The sequence below is a fragment of the Amphiura filiformis genome, chromosome 12 (assembly GCF_039555335.1).
Source record: "Amphiura filiformis chromosome 12, Afil_fr2py, whole genome shotgun sequence".
NCBI lineage: Eukaryota > Metazoa > Echinodermata > Ophiuroidea > Amphilepidida > Amphiuridae > Amphiura > Amphiura filiformis.
In genome coordinates this window covers 50916794-50935568 of record NC_092639.1, presented here as the reverse complement: position 1 = coordinate 50935568, position 18775 = coordinate 50916794, and the positions used below count along the sequence as shown (strand labels likewise).

General features: G+C 39.3%; 1 protein-coding gene across 2 annotated transcripts in view; it reads right to left on the bottom strand.

The window, feature by feature from the left end:
* Nucleotides 1–1096, bottom strand: part of LOC140166371 (uncharacterized) — a 39847-nt gene extending 38751 nt beyond the window's left edge. For both annotated transcript variants that reach the window (XM_072189820.1, XM_072189819.1), the window contains exon 1: nt 426–1096. In XM_072189820.1, the coding sequence (XP_072045921.1) occupies nt 426–723 (298 nt within the window). In that variant the 5' untranslated portion in view covers nt 724–1096. The remainder of the gene's footprint in view (nt 1–425) is intronic.
* Between the last annotated feature and the right edge of the window lie 17679 nt (nt 1097–18775).

Genomic DNA, 18775 nt, shown 5'->3' with positions numbered 1-18775 from the left:
TATTTAAAAACAGGGGGTCCGAACTCTATTTTGGTGGGTCCGGGACCCCAAAAAGCAACTTAGCGCTACCCCTGGTGCACACATTGGGAAACCATGTCCATTTGTGACGTGACTTTAATTCAGGGAACAGAATTTGGTGAAAATTGTCAGAAAAGAGCAACAAAATTTGGCGGTCAGCATTCAACCTGTCATTCCACATGGGGCCAGGGGTAAGGGGTCAGATTATCAGATATGGGGGGGGTGTTTATTTGAGTTTAGAGGACTGTGTACATGGTGTTGGCCTACTCCGATTCTGATGTTACAGAATTCAATTCAAGATGACAATTTTTGGCAAACACAAAATTAGCTCTGGTTCAGGCTCGGCCCAGACCCCTTGCATGCTTGTTTTTGTATTGCAACATCACAATAAAACTAAAAGAACTTACCCCCATATCCGCGACTAAAATCTTCATTCGCTTCACTGGCTTCGCTATAATGTCTAGCCAAAATAGATGGTAAAGTGTTGTTAGAAACATGCCTTGGTGAAGATAAAGTCCTGTCACATTTTAATCTGCTAGTAGTTCCTTTGTCAACACACGACTGTGTCAAAAATGTACATGAGGGTAATGCACGATTGAGAATTGGAGACTGGAAATTGGCAGACACGCGTCCCGATTGTTCAGCTCTTCCTGACCGAACCACATTTAGAAGACTTCTGCAACATTGCCTGGTGCACACAGCCATGGCTATTTACATGTACAATCAGGGTACAATCACAATGCAATAGACAACTCCGTAGGGGTTTATTTCCACATAAAACCAAAGGCAGAGCACGTCAGCCTTGACACGGATGATTTATAAACACAGTCGTGCACAAGTGTACAGCTCGATCATACGAGTTCTCGATAGACCAACTATTTATTCCAGTTTTATCTCGATTTATTTGCAATTTTGATGTGAATTTCTACAGACGCTGAATTTCACGCTTGACCTGGCCACTAAGTAAACAAAACTGGCTGTATATCGTTGTCGATAATCAAGCAAAAATGTGTTGCGAACTGCACGTCCCCATTGCCTTTGAAGGTCAATGCTTGCAAGATTGTTTTGCTTTTTTTCCCGAGGTCATCAACTGCAGCTGACCTGGTACATGTATGCAGCACTTGTATGGCAAGCCATAAAGGCCAAAAACCTGGGCAAAAATACGAGCAAAATACCGGTACCAGACAAGGGCGTCCAAAATAGGCCTACTTGTAGTGTTACTGTGTTATTTTGATGCATTGGAATCGGAATTGAATTTAAATTGATTTTGGGTCATTTTTACATTTCGCTTGATCAAGAATTGAATTGGAATTGAATCCAAATAACTTTTGAGTGTTGAAATTGAATTGGAATTGCATCAAAATGATTTTGTGAAACAGAGAATCGAATTGGAAACGAAAATTTAAGCTCAAAGGGAAAAAAATTGAATTGGAATCAATATCTTTAGTGCATTTCGATTCCATTTGTAACTTGCTCCAAAAGAAACTTGTCACATTTTGTGCAAGGTCACTCCCCGGGGGTCACTCATTAGCTCTCATTCAAATTCTCCATGATTGAAATGAACAATAATTATTTGATTTTGTCAGTTAACTTAAATAATCCAGGTGGTGGTCGCATTGCATTCTCTAAATTCAGTAAATTTTCATCGCCAACCGTGTAATTGAATGGGATTATTTTGAAATTTTAAAACGCTTGAAATATCAAAAACAAATAGGCCTATGTTAATAAATAATAAAAATACATGCTAAAAGTAAACCGTCGGGGTTCGATAATGAACTGAAAGGGAGCATTGGATTCAAACAGAATCAAACTTGAGGGGGTAATTGGGAATGTTTTTTAAAGAAGGTCATCACTCAGGTTAGCTTTGCTCCAAAGCCAACCTATTTTCCATCCAATTGAAAGAAAAAAATGAAAAAACCATGCCATATGCCCTCTGACACTTTCGCGGTTGGTGTGTGGGGTAGACCAATATCTCAGGTAGACAGTGATCTGTAAGTGGTCCTACCAAAGTATCCTACTTTACTTGTTGGTGACTTGCCTATAGTGAAGCTTGCCTTCGACAAGCTCTGTACAAATACATGTACTGCTGGGTGATGCATGGGAGTGGTATTAATTTTTTACAGAATGGATTGGCCTAGGCGCGAGGCCTATATACATTTTCTTTACTAATACTAGTCACTTGCTTGGGTTTATTTTACTTGGGGATCTCTGGATCTTCTAAGGTACTGCGAGGGCTCTGATCAAGAGCTACACTCAGGTATGACTTTTTAAAAAAGGAGATCATTCGACTTTTTAAAGTTGAGTCCCCCTGCCCCCGAGAGAAATCAAAATGAAGATTGTTATTTTAGTTAATTGAAATAAACAAAGCCCTCAATATTTTTGTCAATTTTTTTTTTTTAAGCTCAGTGCGTGGGTGCCGACCCCACCCCACCCCACCCGGGGGCGCTCAACGTTAGAAGTGACGGGTATGCGCCTACCTGCGTCGCGAAGTAGGCCTATCGGGTACAAAACGTTGTTATAAAAAAAAGGGGTGTCATTGGGTACAAACAAAATGAAAAAGGGGGTCATTGGGTATACTATTTTGAAGTAAGGGGGTCAAAAGATTTCTAAAAAGGGGTCATCCGGTAGAAAATTTTCAAAAATTGGAGCAGATTTTTTATTTCTTGTTCCAAATTTTCCAAATTCCCAATACAAATTTGCTAAAATAAGAGAATTTGAAAGTTTCCGTATTTACCGGTATTTTGTGGTATTTGGTAGCCGTATTAAAAAAAAGGGGGGTCATCGGGTATGAATTTTTTTAAAGGGGGTCATCGGGTATAGTCGACTTCAAAAGAGGGGCCTATATTGATAGGCACATACCGTCATTTTCTAAAGTTAAGTGCCCCCCCCCCCCGGTGCCTAATGAGCATCACCGGGACATCCAAGTTGTGAGAAGAGCACTTGTTGTGAAGGTTCGCACTGAACTGATATCTTTTGTGAACTTAAGAGTAGTATTGCGTACCAATCAAAGAAAATCAAAAATAGTTGGCAGACTTCAAAAAATGGAATTTCTTCTTACTTTATATCAGGGTGCAACTTTGGTCAAAGTCTACAAAAATCAAAATTATTTCATCACTGCACCTTCGTTACCATAGCAACGGCCAAAACATTAAAATGACAGGTTTTAGACTATTTCGGCACTTTTACAAGGCTAAAAAATAACAAGTTTCAGGATTCGCCATATAAAGGAAAAATAGAGGTAAACCTTGAGAGTTCCACAACATAATTGGCAACATCTAAGCTTTCTACAAATACAGTTGTTTTAACAAACAGTCTGTCCTACTTGGGATATTCCATTCTTTCAAATAGGGTGTTTTTCTTAATTTTGACTTTCTGAAATATAGCAATATTCAATGAGCTGTAACCCCCAAAGTGGTGCTTTTTATATGTTATATTTATCAGTGTGGCTGGACTAGATAGTACTGTACCCAAATAAAAAAAAAAAAAAGTTCTGGTAATTTTAATATAGGCAAACAGTGTTGCCATAAAGATAGGTATTTTTCCATAAAATAAGAGTTAGACCGCAGGTTAAAAATGTTACCACACATGAAAGGAAACATTCTCACAGAATGGATTGGCCTATATACATTTTCTTTACATATACTAGTCACTTGCTTGGGTTTATTTTACTTGGGGATCTCTGGATCTTCTAAGGTACTGCGAGGGCTCTGATCAAGAGCTACACTCAGGTATGACTTTTAAAAAAACTCGGGAGATCATTCGACTTTTTAAAGTTGAGTCCCCCTGCCCCCGAGAGAAATCAAAATGAAGATTGTTATTTTAGTTAATTGAAATAAACAAATACCTCAATATTTTTGTCAATTTTTTTTTTCTAAGCTCAGTGCGTGGGTGCCGACCCCACCCCACCCCACCCGGGGGCGCTCAACGTTAGAAGTGACGGGTATGCGCCTACCTGCGTCGCGAAGTAGGCCTATCGGGTACAAAACGTTGTTATAAAAAAAAGGGTGTCATTGGGTACAAACAAAATGAAAAAGGGGGTCATTGGGTATACTATTTTGAAGTAAGGGGGTCAAAAGATTTCTAAAAAGGGGTCATCCGGTAGAAAATTTTCAAAAATTGGAGCAGATTTTTTATTTCTTGTTCCAAATTTTCCAAATTCCCAATACAAATTTGCTAAAATAAGAGAATTTGAAAGTTTCCGTATTACCGGTATTTTGTGGTATTTGGTAGCCGTATTAAAAAAAGGGGGTCATCGGGTATGAATTTTTTTAAAGGGGGTCATCGGGTATAGTCGACTTCAAAAGAGGGGCCTATTGATAGGCACATACCGTCATTTTCTAAAGTTAAAGTTAAGTGCCCCCCCCCCCGGTGCCTAATGAGGATCACCGGGACATCCAAGTTGTGAGAAGAGCACTTGTTGTGAAGGTTCGCACTGAACTGATATCTTTTGTGAACTTTTAAGTTCACAAAAGATATCAGTTCAAATTAAAATTTTGCAACACGTTGATGAAATGCAATCATTGATTAATGCTCCACGCGTTACATTTTATTTTCTTCATATTCATGCCATTCATGGTAAAATTAACACTCAATGTGTTGAAGCCCCGGGTTTGAAGCCGGGCGACCGGGCGTTTTGGCTCTTGTGGCTTACCATACACGTTCAACATATCCCGTAGAGTTAAACCAGAAAGTTCATTACATGTACGCAAAAAAATCTCACTATCACTACTGATGATTAAGAAACTACACTTGTACCATTTAGGCTATTTTGTGTAGAGTGGTGGCGTGTGGAGAGGAAAAACTAGTGTCACTCAGTGGCGTAGCGACAGGAAGGGGAAAGGTGTGTGTGTGTGTGTGTGGGGGGGGCTGGGCGCCACCCTTAGGCCGGCCCCTATCTCAACACAACAGTTGACAACCATGACAGTTACCAAATTGTGCGGAAAAGGGGTTATTTTTTACCAGTAGCAAGGACCTTGAAATTGGCAAAATAGGGGCCAGGGGGTAGGCCTATTTAATTTGCAGTCTGTGAAATTTGACAGTGAAATTAGCAAAATAGGGGTAATTGAGAAAATCCAGAAATTTTATTTAAATATTTAGTGTCATTGATAAGGGGTGTTTGAAATTCTAATCATTGAAAGCGCAAAGGGGTCCTCGATTTTGCATGAAAAAGGGGGGGGGGTAAATTTGATGAAAAATCATTGCAAAAGGGGGCTTTTGAAAGATTTGGTAACTCTCATGGTTGATAACTTTTGTGTTGAGTTGGGGGGGCCGGGGACAGATGAAAGTCAATTCCGAGTTTATCGTCACCTTTTTTTTCCAGGTTGGCGTTATTTCATCAGATTTCATTATTGACCTAAAATGAGTGTTGATTTAAAGCAAAATGGAAATAAATGCGACGAATAAATTTTCACGAAAGGTAGGGACTAGAGAAGTTAGAAAAAGTTAACAAAAATATGTTTCCCATAGCTTCCAATTGCTAAACTGCATGGTGAAAACACTGGTTACTTTGAAAATAATGAATTATTTTGGCATTTTTTAAAATTAGATGCGGGTATTTTTGGTTTCCAAAAAGTGACTCGGGCGGGGGACGGTAAACTCGGAATCGACTTTCACATGCCTTAGTGGGCGCCGAATTGACAAAATCAGTATCGATTCTGCGCCCTCCAAGCGATGATAGTCAACATTTTCTTGTGCTTCGCGCGTACGTATTTAAATAGGACAAGATCATCTGAAATATCATTTTAAGGTGGTACTACACCCCTGCCCAATTTTGTGCCTATTTTTGCATTTTTCTCAAAAATTATAGCGCATTGGTGACAAGTAAGATATGTATATTATAGGGGCAAGGACTACAACTACTGCATTGGAAATTTTATTTCAACACAGACAACAGCTGTGGAGTTACAGTCAAAAATGAGGGAAAACTAATATTTGATCAATAAATCAATAACTACTTGCCTTGATTTGCTGAATTGTCAGTGCAGTAGTTGTCTGTATGAATGTATGGGGCATATGCACTGGTCAATGCTGTTTTGATATTTTTCGTAATTTTCTTGTATCGTGCATATGATTATTATTATGTTGTTGAAAGACAGCCCTGTGGTAGGGCTACTCTAACCTTGCAAACCATTTTGGTCACAGGTAAGGTAGAATAAGATACACATAAAACCACAAACAAAAACGAACAAAATTATTTATGAATATCAATTTTATTAACACTCTGCATATGTTTAATGTTGACAATATAGAACATTATAAATACATGCACTGTACAACAGTAAAACTAAAATACACAATTAAGCTACTTGCGGTTCGCCATTATGCACTATGTGCGGGAGAGCCTCGAACTGGCAGCATACATGAAAGGAAGAATTATGTAACCTTACACAGAACGTTATGACTAGTTCAATTCCCATTCATGTATGCTGCCAGTTCGAGGCTCTCCCGCACATAGTGCATAATGGCAGAACCGTGCAAGTAGCGAATATACAGTATTGATTACAAATAATGTAGTTCATGCTCATTTTAAAGGTTTTATATAAAATGCTACAGCCTTTCCGAGATATGGCGGACACAATAGGATGGCGTTGCACAAGTCTTTTGAATTTGCTGGGTTTTACCCAGATTGAAGACTGCACTTATTTTGTGTATTGCCATACTTTGAGAAGGCTAATTGTAATGTGACCCCTCAGCACAACTGAGCCCTGAAGTCGCCAATCATCATTTTTGAGATATTCAACCAAAATATTCTGCTTGAAATTAGCTTTAAAATGATGTATATCATGTCTATAGTACTTGACATTTAAGTATTGAAAAATCAATAAAACAGTCAATAAATCCTTTGTTTCCTATTGTTTATTGTGAAGTTCAATGGAGCATATCTCAATAGTGTATAGTGGCACTGGCGACATCCGGGCTTAGTTGTGGAGGATGGTCACATATAATAAAATATTTTGTGACAGGGGGCATAGGAGTTAGCAATTTTTTTCTCAATAAACTCCAATGCCCCCTGGAAAGCAAATGGTGCACCTCAGGGCCAAAAACATGCATTTTTCAGTTCCAAACAATTGTACTTTGTTTGATCCCATTACCTAATTCATTTTGAATTTTGCAAAATACTGAATAACAGTTTTTATAAACCGTCCCTATAAAAACCTGTTAGTGCCTCATGTGTTCACCAAAAACCATGGCATTTTTTTTACCATAAAAATTGGTACTTGGTGACGTCACACTCTGACAGATAATCCAAGTGATCTTATTTAAGTGTTGCAAACCTTTTTTTTGCAAAAATGTTTACCAAAAATATATGACAATATTTTGACCAAAAATGTTATTGCAGTGTTTATAAAACATTAATTTAAAAAAAACATTTTCATGACCTTTTATATAACCCAACATTTATAAAAATCATTACTTTGTAAATTAATCTTATACCAGAACTGAAATTTGCAACTCACTTTGCTATATTCTCAAACAACGGGAAAGTTGTAGTTCTAGTTCTCGTGTGACAATAGGAAGCTTAGTCATGGCATCATCATATAAATCAGTTGCCCGATGAAGTCCCAATGGTAGAGCCAAGTGAGTTGCAAATTTTAGTTTAAAATTTTACAAAATATTTACAACTGGATGAATAATCTACAAAGATACCAACACTATAATATTATTAAAACATTTTGACCGACACCAAAACACATTTAGTTGCAGTGGCGGCGGAAGTATTAAAATCGAGGGGGTCGGGGGACGAGCATATTTTTGTGCACATGAAGCCTATTTGAGCCCAAAACATGGTGTTTTTTGTGCTAAAAATGGAGATGCACAGGGTAATATTTTATCATTTCTTCTATTATTATTTTTAGGGGGGACGATTCCCCTGCAAAAATTTAGGGGGTCATTTCCCCCACTTCCGCTGCCAAGTTTAAGTGTGTTTGCTGGGAAACTTGTGCTCATTTTACTCACCACAAATCTCGTCCTCATTTTATTATCTTTTTGAATACATGGTACTCTTTTAAGTAAGATATGAATAAAATAATTGTTGCATACAAATCAGTGATACTTGATGTGATCTAAACCAAGCAGGGCAAAGGCAGCTATTTTGATATTGATATACAGGTGATAGAGGGAGGAGAAAAACACAATCATGGAAGTTAATCCTGGCAAAGTTTACTGGAAGGGGGATGTGCCCCACCTGTTGACAAAATGATTCAATCTTTGTTCTTTTTAGTCCATTTTTGATAATTCAGGTTGAATGCCCCCCCCACACATTTCCCAACAAGAAATAATGGAGAGAGAGTCAGAATTGTATCATCTGTTACCCAAATTCCCCGGATATAACAGCAAGACGGACCCAACAATCTGGTTGGACAGATTCGAACCGTACTCCACACAGAAAACCTGGGATGCAGAAAAACAATGCAATAATTTCCCACTCTACTTGAGTGAGGATGCCTATTACTGGTTAAGAGATTTGAGTGACGAGTCAAAATCAACCATCGCAAATCTAAAGAACGCTTTCAAAGACAAATTTGTTAAACAGGAAGGCCTGAAATGGGCACGACTTACGGCGCTGGCAGACAAACGCCAACAGAATGAGACAGTGGAGCAATCTGCCAGCACAATTGATAGACTTTGTTGCCAATTGAACAAAACAGATGACAACAGACTTGAAAGTTTTATCTGAAGCTTGCGCCCAGAAATACGCATACATCTAATCAACAAACAGCCAGAAACATTCCATGAAGCAGTAAACTTTGCCAGATCTGTAGCAAGTCAGATACCCTCAACAGCTATAAATTCAGCTTCCATGCACTGACTTGACTCTGAATGCTGTAAAATCGCTAGCAGCTCAGTTTGAGTCACTTGAACAAAGACTTACCTATATCACAGTATCTGCCGCATCACCACTGCCACAGCAATGCCAGCAATATGTACGACCACAACAGTTTCAGCAACGCCAACCAGGATTCGCACAAAGGAATGGACGACAAGGGCTACAACCAGCACAACAAACATACTACCAGAGCCAGAACTTCGCACCATGCAAAGGATACAGCAACAATGTGTAGCATTTGATAAGGTGTGCTTTAAGTGTAATGGAGTAGGGCATTTGCCAAGAATTTGTAGATAAATAACCTTGCTAAGACACCGAGATTTTGAAGAGATCATCATTCTCTTAGCTAAGCAAAACATACCATTCCGTGGACATTGTGAAGGTGATACCTCGAACAATAATGGGAATTTCCTTGAACTTTTTGTATTACAGAAAACTGAGCAAGAAGAGTCGTCGTCAGAGCATGAGCGCACCGAGCAAGATCCTGATGATGATGATGATGAGCATGATGCGGCAGACCGCGCTGCACCTGAAGACCTGAAGAACTGAAGACCTATTATAGGTCTAATAATAAACTGCACCGGCTAAATGTGTGTGTCGGGAGATGATGTCAAATATTTGAAAAAGAAAATGAATTTCCATGATATATTAAGTGGCATATGTAGGCCTATACTATGGAAAGCACATTTTCTATCTAAAAATTATTTTGAGACCATCTCCCAACACACCCCAATTAATTTTTAGCCAGTACAGTAATGCAAAACCCTACTAGTCTTGGCATTTCGTGAAAAAAAATCCATACTTTGAATAATGTCAAGTCTGTAGTATATAGCACGAAAAGAGGAACAACACAGTACCAATAAAACGAAGGATGAGTCAATAACATGCACAAATTCAACTGTTTTAAAGTAATTTTGTAATGTGCCTGAGTAAGGTAAACTTTAGATAACTACAGTGTGGTTCATAACATTACCCAACCCTCGCACAACGGGTCAGTAACGTTTTCTGAACGTTTTTAAAACATCATTCAAGACAAAGTCAATTTAATACATTGTTGTTTTAACGTTATAATAACGTGTTGGTAACGGTTTTTAAACGTCACATAAGAACAAACCGATTTATTATTTGTTATTTTAACGTTATGACATTTTAAAAACGTTAAAATGAAACAATACGAAAACGTATTCAAAACTCCACACATTTATGTTTTAAACATAATATTGAAACGTTTTCTGTACCAAAGCGATACATTTTTTAACGTTCCAAAAACGTTAGCTGGGTAGTCATATAGCCGATTACAAAATAAATAGAGCTTATTATTCATGTTTAACTATTTGTATAAGAAGACTGTACTTGGCCTAGCAGATCATCATTCAAAACGCAAGAAATGTTCAATATTTTCCAGCTCCTGCAACGCCCTTTGGACCCACGATGCATCCAATGCAGTAGTCCCCCGAGATGTGTTGTTCACTCATGTGTAGCAGCACAGATTAAACAAAAGAACAGCCATCAAATAAAGCAGCCTCATCAGCAAAACCTCATACAGAACCAAAACCTGCCACAAATGCAGCATCTTCCTCTATTGGAGGAGGCAAACGAGACATTAATACCGGCCGGCAGAGGGCACAGCCGCCAAACCACTCGACAGCGAGAACAGCCCATCCGTCCAGCTCTCCGACAACAACAACATAATACAAGAACTTGTGTGTTAAAAACTAAGTTAACAAAGGGCTCTACAGGATATGGTAGGTATTAAAAGTAAAACGAAAAGATAAGTCGAAGGTGCAAAATGATATCAGTTGTTATGATTTGGCTGTTGCATACTGATACAAGCATACAAAACAACCAAACAAATGAAAATATGGGACATATGTATATGATCATTTGTATTTTGTAGGAGCTGCATTACATTTGTACTGTTGTTTAAGAGATAATGACATCGTGAGCAAAGGGCTGTCCAGGCACATCCTTTAGTTTACAACCGTAATAGTTGATTGCCATGTTGCAAATGCCACAAACCTTTCTAAAAATTATGTTGCTTTTGTGGGAGTAACACACCAACTGTTAATTTACATTGCTGTGTAGAAAGAGCTAAGTTGAAAGGTAATATTTATTTTGATGTCTTTATGGTGATTATTTATCAGAACCAACAAGACCAACATTTGTACACCTAGTCAACCACAACAGGCGTCCAAGCACAGTTGAAAAGTTGATGGTGGTTGACGGGCGTCCGCATATATTTTTGTATGCACTGAAAAATATTAATGCAGGAGAAGAGGTCAGTTATGACTATGGGGAGAGACGTTCAGAAATTATCAAACAAATGCCATGGTTGGCACGGAAGTCGCCTTTAACCAAGACCGCAGTGTCCAGAGCATCACCCGCCTTCGATCGAATGTAATTGTGGTTCACATAATCCAATAGGCTCATATCATAGGCCTACCCTTCTTCAATCTCATAGCTGATTACAAAATAAATAAAGCTCATTATTCATGTTTAACAATTTGTATAATTGCCTTTCATCAAGTCAGATGTCCCAAGCGTAATGTTGTTTACAAATCATATCCTATGCAGACCAGCTTTGAACCTCACCCTATCACAGACCCCATTCTAGGTCAAATCCATACCCTGCTATGCTTAGAGCTTTTATTGTTTAGTACCCTCACCTAGAAGCTACAAACAATGCTATCCCTAGCAGTGTTATTGGCAATGGGAGACCAGATTAAGTCTGTCTTATCACACCAAATCTGTAAGTCAAATGTACCCTTCCACCCATTCCTTTATCATATAGGTATCTACTTAGATTCAGAAGTCCTTCAAATCCTAGCCTTAAACTGTCTCACACCCAGAGAGGCCCAGCATATTAATCCACTCTCCGACATATCTGGGTACCCCACTTGCATGAAAATTTGGAGCATGTATTCAACAATCACCCACATGTTTCTTTTGTACATCAAATTCTAATGTTTCTTGTTAAACACTTTCTGAAATAAAAGCTTATTCACTAGGGCCCCTTAGAAAATTTAGGGAAATACTCAAATAGTGCATTGCCATGTTCCAAATGCCACAAACCTTTCTCCCAAATTATGTTGCTTTTGTGGGAGCAACACACCAACTATTAAAGAGGATATAAGATTGATAAAGAATTAGGACGCCTCCAAATTTTTTACGTCCAACCTTGGTCCAGGCTAGTTAAAGCCTGTTGTAGTTGGCGAACAACTGTGTTAACCAATGAAAAGTTTGCATTGCATCTGCAACTATTGGTAGGCGTTAACAATTCACGAGAGCCAATGTCACGCAAAGAAAAAAGTTTTAATGTATGCATGTGCAACCGGAAGAAGCGGCGCATTTATTTTTCATCTTTGTGTAGGGGAGAGATACCTGAATCAACAGGTTTTACCACGGCGAATAACTTTTCCGTTTGTTCGGCATCCGGGGTTCGGCATCACCAAAAATTTCTTTTGTCAGTGTCTTGTGATTATTATATTATGGCATCAAACGAATCAATAGATTTGTCGTATAGTTTTAATGATATGTCGATATCTATCTCCGAAGATACGGACCCTATCAAGTGCAAGTGCCGTAACACTTGCGCGACAAAGGGTTGCCCGTGTAAAGCACTAAAAAGGCATTGCAACGTGGAATGTACCTGCGGTACGAAGCGGAAATGCTGTTCTAATAACAAACCGGTAAGTCTATGATTTAATCTATTTTTCAATATATAGTATCAATATTTTGATAAAACTATTCACTTGCTACCCTAAGTTTTATGATATAATTTGGATAAAATCGACGGCTGCCTATAGGCCTAATGAAGATGTGATATGCAGTTCGCCATCAAAAACATCCCCGTATATTACGCGTGCATGTTGCGGCACGTACTGGTCTTGTCAGAGGGGTTGTGTAGAAAGAGCTAGTCATATAACTGATTACAAAATAAATAGAGCTCTTTATTCATGTTTAACAATTTGTATAATTGCCTTTCATCAAGTCAGATGTCCCAAGCGTAATGTTGTTTACAAATCATATCCATTGCAGACCAGCTTTGAACCTCACCCTATCACAGACCCCATTCTAGGTCAAATCCATACCCTGCTATGCTTAGAGCTTTTATTGTTTATTACCCTCACCTGGAAGCTGAAAATGAAACCCACACTTCCCAAATCACATCTACAAACAATGCTATCCCTAGCAATGTTATGCACATATCAAATGCATCCCCGGCCCCTGGGGACCCGGGGATGGTCCGGGACTTGACATCATGTGACCCGGGATTTGACTCAGCCTGTGTCCCGGGGGAACCGGGTCTTACCGGGACTGGTATAAGAATTGACGTCGGCCAAAACCCGGGACATTGGGCTGGGACTTTACCGGGCAAGACCGGATTATGTAGAATAACTTACCCGGGTTTTCCAACCAGTAAAATGGGTCGTGAACATGGCCGTGGTTTACTAGTAAGGATGGCCGCGTTTATGGGCCGGGGAATCCTCTCACTTGGCCGTACTTGAGCCGTGGATGTATATTAATAATCCACAAAATCATGGCTGTTGTTTCCAAATTTTGCAGTAGGCCATGTACATGGTGTATCTGCTATTTAAACGTTAACGGGGCTCTAAAGTTAGCATGTTTAACCAGACCACACTGGCTTCTTATGCATGTGCAGACGAGGGCATGCTATACGCTTATTTATGTTGAATGTATTGGTTTTTATTGTTTACGCTAGTTTTAAGTTTTAACGACCCGAGATTTTTTTGATCACAAATCGTTGAAAGGATGTTTAAATATGCAAAATGGCAACCTCGTGAAACAAAATATTAATAACTTGTGCGCCAAAAGTTTGATAGATGGTCATTTGATTTTAAACAAGATTCAAGGTAGGCATGTTTGGATGGGGTATGGGCCTTATACAGAATAGCCTCATTATAATTGAAGTTGCATTTTGGATTGACATAAAAAATCGTATAGGCCTATAATACTATGTGCTTAAAATGTTTATGCAAAGATCGAACATTCGCCACTCCCGTATCCTGGACAGATGTAAATGTAGTAATCTGTTTCTTCATATCTTTGATGTTTTAATCATATATAGGCATACATCAATACGATATTCCTGGTTTATTCCCGGTATTTTCCGACCCGCCATTCACGCCTCGTAATATTTAAAACAAGCATGCATATTATAATTATATAGTGATGGCACACAGGTATCTCCCTCTTGTCCCGTGCCCCCTGCCACTATAAAGCATGAAAAATACGCGAAGTGACTAAGTGGGAAAGTCGGGTGACTGGGGTCCGACATTCATATATGCAACGTAAAATTCCTTCGCGAGTGTGCCAAAATCACCCCAAAACTGTGGCACGTCCCCGTACACCTTCAACCAGGAAGATCCCCCCGCCATGTCACGTCACACTCCCTGCACCCTCCTGGCCACGGGCATATCAAATCCGGGTATCAAATTCACCCAGCATGTCCAGAGCTCGGCAGTCCATTGAAGACATACCTGCCGCGAATTTTGAGCACGCATGACAAGATTGCCGCGATATTAAAACCATATTAAGATCAACAGGTCTATATCCTATGCTCAGGGCCGGGAACTTGGGCCGAGGAATACCCGGGTTTGCATCGGTTTGCAACGGTTATTCGCCCGGGAGGGCCGGGAGTGGCTGAGAGTTTTGCCCAGGTGGGTCCGGGACTGGTCAGGTGTTTACCGGGACTTGAACTTTTAAACCAAAAATCCACGGCCCACGATCCGGCCATCCCCGGGTCCCCAGGGGCCGGGGTTGCATTTGATATGTGCATTATTGGCAATGGGAGACCAGGTTAAGTCTGTCTTATCACACCAAATCTGTAAGTCAAATCTACCCTTCCACCATTCCTTTATCATAATGGTATCTATTTAGATTCAGACGTCCTTCAAATCCTAGCCTTAAACTGTATCACACCCAGAGAGGCCCAGCATTTTTATCCACTCTCCAACATATCTGGGTACCCCACTTGCATGAAAATTTGGAGCATGTATTCAACTATCACCCACATGTTTCTTTTGTACATCAAATTATAATATTTTATGCTGGTTTAACACTTTCTGAATAAAAGCTTATTCATTGGCAATGGGAGACCAGGTTAAGTCTGTCCTATCACACCAAACCTGCATGTTAAATATGTAATTCTATGTGCATTCTTCTGACTATCTACCCTTCCACCATTCATTTATCATATAGGCATCTACTTGGATTCAGAAGTCCTTCAAATCCTAGCCTTAAACTCTCTCACACCCAGAGAGGCCCCAGCATTTATATCCACTCACCAACATATCTGGGTACCCCACTTGCATGAAAATTCTGAGCATGTATTCAACAGCTACCCACATGTTTCTTTTGTACATCAAATTCCAATGTTTCATGCTGGTTTAACACTTTCTGAAATAAAAGCTTATTCACTAGGGCTCCTTAGGAAATGTAGGGAAATAGTTCATTCGGTGTTGCAAATGTGGATGTTGCTTTTGTGGGAGCAACACACCAACTATTAATTTACATTGCTGTGCAGAAAGAGCTAAGTTGAAAGGTAATATTTATTTTGATGTCTTTATGGTGATTATTTATCAATTTTTCAATAGTAATGTCTTATTTCATTTTAGCATCGATGCGACATCAGAACCAACAAGACCAATATTTGTACGCCTAGTCAACCACAACAGGCGTCCAAGCACAGTTGAAAAGTTGATGGTGGTTGACGGGCGTCCGCGTATATTTTTGTATGCACTGAAAAATATTAATGCAGGAGAAGAGGTCAGTTATGACTATGGGGAGAGACATTCAGAAATTATCAAACAAATGCCATGGTTGGCACGGAAGTCGCCTTTAACCAAGACCGCAGTGTCCAGCGCATCACCCACCTTCGATCCAATGTAAGTGTGGTCACATAATCCAATAGGCTCATATCATAGGCCTACCCTTCTTCAATCTCATAGCTGATTACAAAATAAATAGAGCTCATTATTCATGTTTAACAATTTGTATAATTGCCTTTCATCAGTCAGATGTCCCAAGCGTAATGTTGTTTACAAATCATATCCATTGCAGACCAGCTTTGAACCTCACCCTATCACAGACCCCATTCTAGGTCAAATCCATACCCTGCTATGCTTAGAGCTTTTATTGTTTAGTACCCTCACCTAGAAGCTACAAACAATGCTATCCCTAGCAATGTTATTGGCAATGGGAGACCAGGTTAAGCCTGTCTTATCACACCAAATCTGTAAGTCAAATTTACCCTTCCCCCATTCCTTTATCATATAGGTATCTACTTAGATTCAGACGTCCTTCAAATCGTAGCCTTAAACTGTCTCACACCCAGAGAGGCCCAGCATTTTTATCCACTCTCCAACATACCTGGGTACCCCACTTGCATGAAAATTTGGAGCATGTATTCAACAATCACCCACATGTTTCTTTTGTACATCAAATTCTAATATTTTATGCTGGTGTAACACTTTCTGAAATAAAAGCTTATTCATTGGCAATGGGAGACCAGGTTAAGTCTGTCTTATCACACCAAACCTGCACGTCAAATATGTAATTCAATGTGCATTATTCTGACTATCTACCCTTCCACCCATTCCTTTATCATATAGGTATCTACTTAGATTCAGAAGTCCTTCAAATCCTAGCCTAAGTAGACTGTCTCACACCTAGAGAGGCCCAGCATTTTTATCCACAGTCCAACATATCTGGGTACCCCACTTGCATGAAAATTTGGAGCATGTATACATATTCAACAATCAACCACATGTGTCTTTTGTACATCAAATTCTAATGTTTCTTGTTAAACACTTTCTGAAAAAGAGCGCCTTAAGAGAGACAAGGAGATGAAGTCGACACAAGCAGAAAAAGAAACCTTAACAAGGCAGTTAAGTGAATTTGGTGGTTTATGGACTGAAGAAGAAGTTAAGAGCAGGTTCAGAAGTTGAGTTGTCAAAAGCAAAGGAAAGCAATAGCTATTCAACTGAAATTCAGACACAAAGTTATGCAACAGAAATCACCAGAGACAAGCTTATGGTATCTCAGTAAGCAGGGACAAAAAAAAAATTTGAAGAGTATTCATCTCAATCATATTCCAGACACCATTAATTCGCCAAGTTCTTCGTCTACTCCAACTAGCCATTAAAGACCCCAAGAAGAGCAGAGGATATTACTTGTAGAATCTGTGAGTGAGTCTCACAGAAGACTCTCCTCTCATGTTTCATGCTGGTTTAACACTTTCTGAAATAAAAGCTTATTCACTAGGGCCCCTTGGGAAATTTAGGGAAATAGTGCATTGCCATGTTGCAAATGCCACTAACCTTTCTCCCAAATTATGTTGCTTTTGTGGGAGTAAGACACCAACTATTAATTTACATTGCTGTGAAGAAAGAGCTAGTCATATAGCTGATTACAAAATAAATAGAGCTCATTATTCATGTTTAACAATTTGTATAATTGCCTTTCATCAAATCAGATGTCCCAAGCGTAATGTTGTTTACAAATCATATCCATTACAGACACATATCTCATTTATAATGGTGATATTACAATTTCAGTATGTCCATTTGAGCAACATCCCAGGCTTTGATTTGAGGAAGAGGAAAATGCCAGCGAGGAAAGGGAAAATGCCTGAGAAGAGGAGGAGGTTTAACATGAACAACAGGACCATAACTTGGAAGAGATAGAAGAGTTTCAGACTCAGAGAACTATATTGAAGAGAAGGTAGATGCAAGCCCTTACTAGAACAACTACCATCAGTTGAACAACTTGGGCAGAAATTCTTTGTAGGCCTCTATCCCGGTGAAAGAAAATCCACAAAATTGTACATATAAAGGGAAATATGCAAAGCAAAGTTTAAAATTCTGATCAGGCTTCTCAATCAAGCAGATGTCCAGGATGTCTGAGAAAACATACAAGGGTTCAAAATAGAGCATGCATAAATTCTTCATGTCTTGGAAACAAAATGAAAATATTGAGGTCTATGTGGCGGAGTTACATAACTTGACCAGACAAAGCTCCGGGACAAAGCTTTCCCACTTATTCCTCAGCTCAAGAAACTGCTGAAGTCCTGCGCTGATTAACTGCGGGTTTAGATCCTATTACGCGCGGTCAAGTACATGAACTGGGTGCGAATACTATTCAGAGAGTAGTCGATGTAGTTTGTAACATGGAAAGGGCTCACAATTTTAAAGGTTTGTGTAATGTATATGGGGAACAGGTCAACAGGAAAGTAGTGACGTGCATCTGGCACTATAAAGAATCCAGGAACCTTCATGCTAGACGTCTTATGAGTTGTGGCACTGATAAGACAAAAATGAAAGCTGAGCAGGATCTTTTTAAAGAAATCACAGACAGGTTAGTCAATTCACAGACAGCATATCAATACAAACAAGTACATGAAGAGCTCAAGGCATTCATAGAAAAGGAGCAGTACAGGGTTAACATTCTGCAAAACTGGTCAATTGGTGGCATGATCGGAGGTCGCACATTGTGGATGCCTTCAAACCTGCTGGCCGTGTACCCAGGACTAACCTTTCAGAAACGTACCATGCTACATATGTAGGCCTACATACAAACTCTGTGTCCATCACCATGATTGATGCAATCTACCACGACACCTTTGATGCTATTTTTATTGAAGCACAGCTTGCAGAAATGGAGAAAGGTAACTATGCTGGTGGAGCTGGGCCTAGTCAGCAGGACCGTGCCAATCGTGAAAATCAACGTGATAGGAAAAGGGCAAGATCGTATGCTGATGACTTGAAAGCTGCAAGAGACGGTTTTCATATTGATGAGGATTCTACACATAGACCTGACAAAAGGAAAAAAAGACAAGAAAATCAGTCAAGTCAGAGACCAGATAAAAGTTCAGAGAAAAGAAAATTGAAATTTCGCTGTAGACCAAGC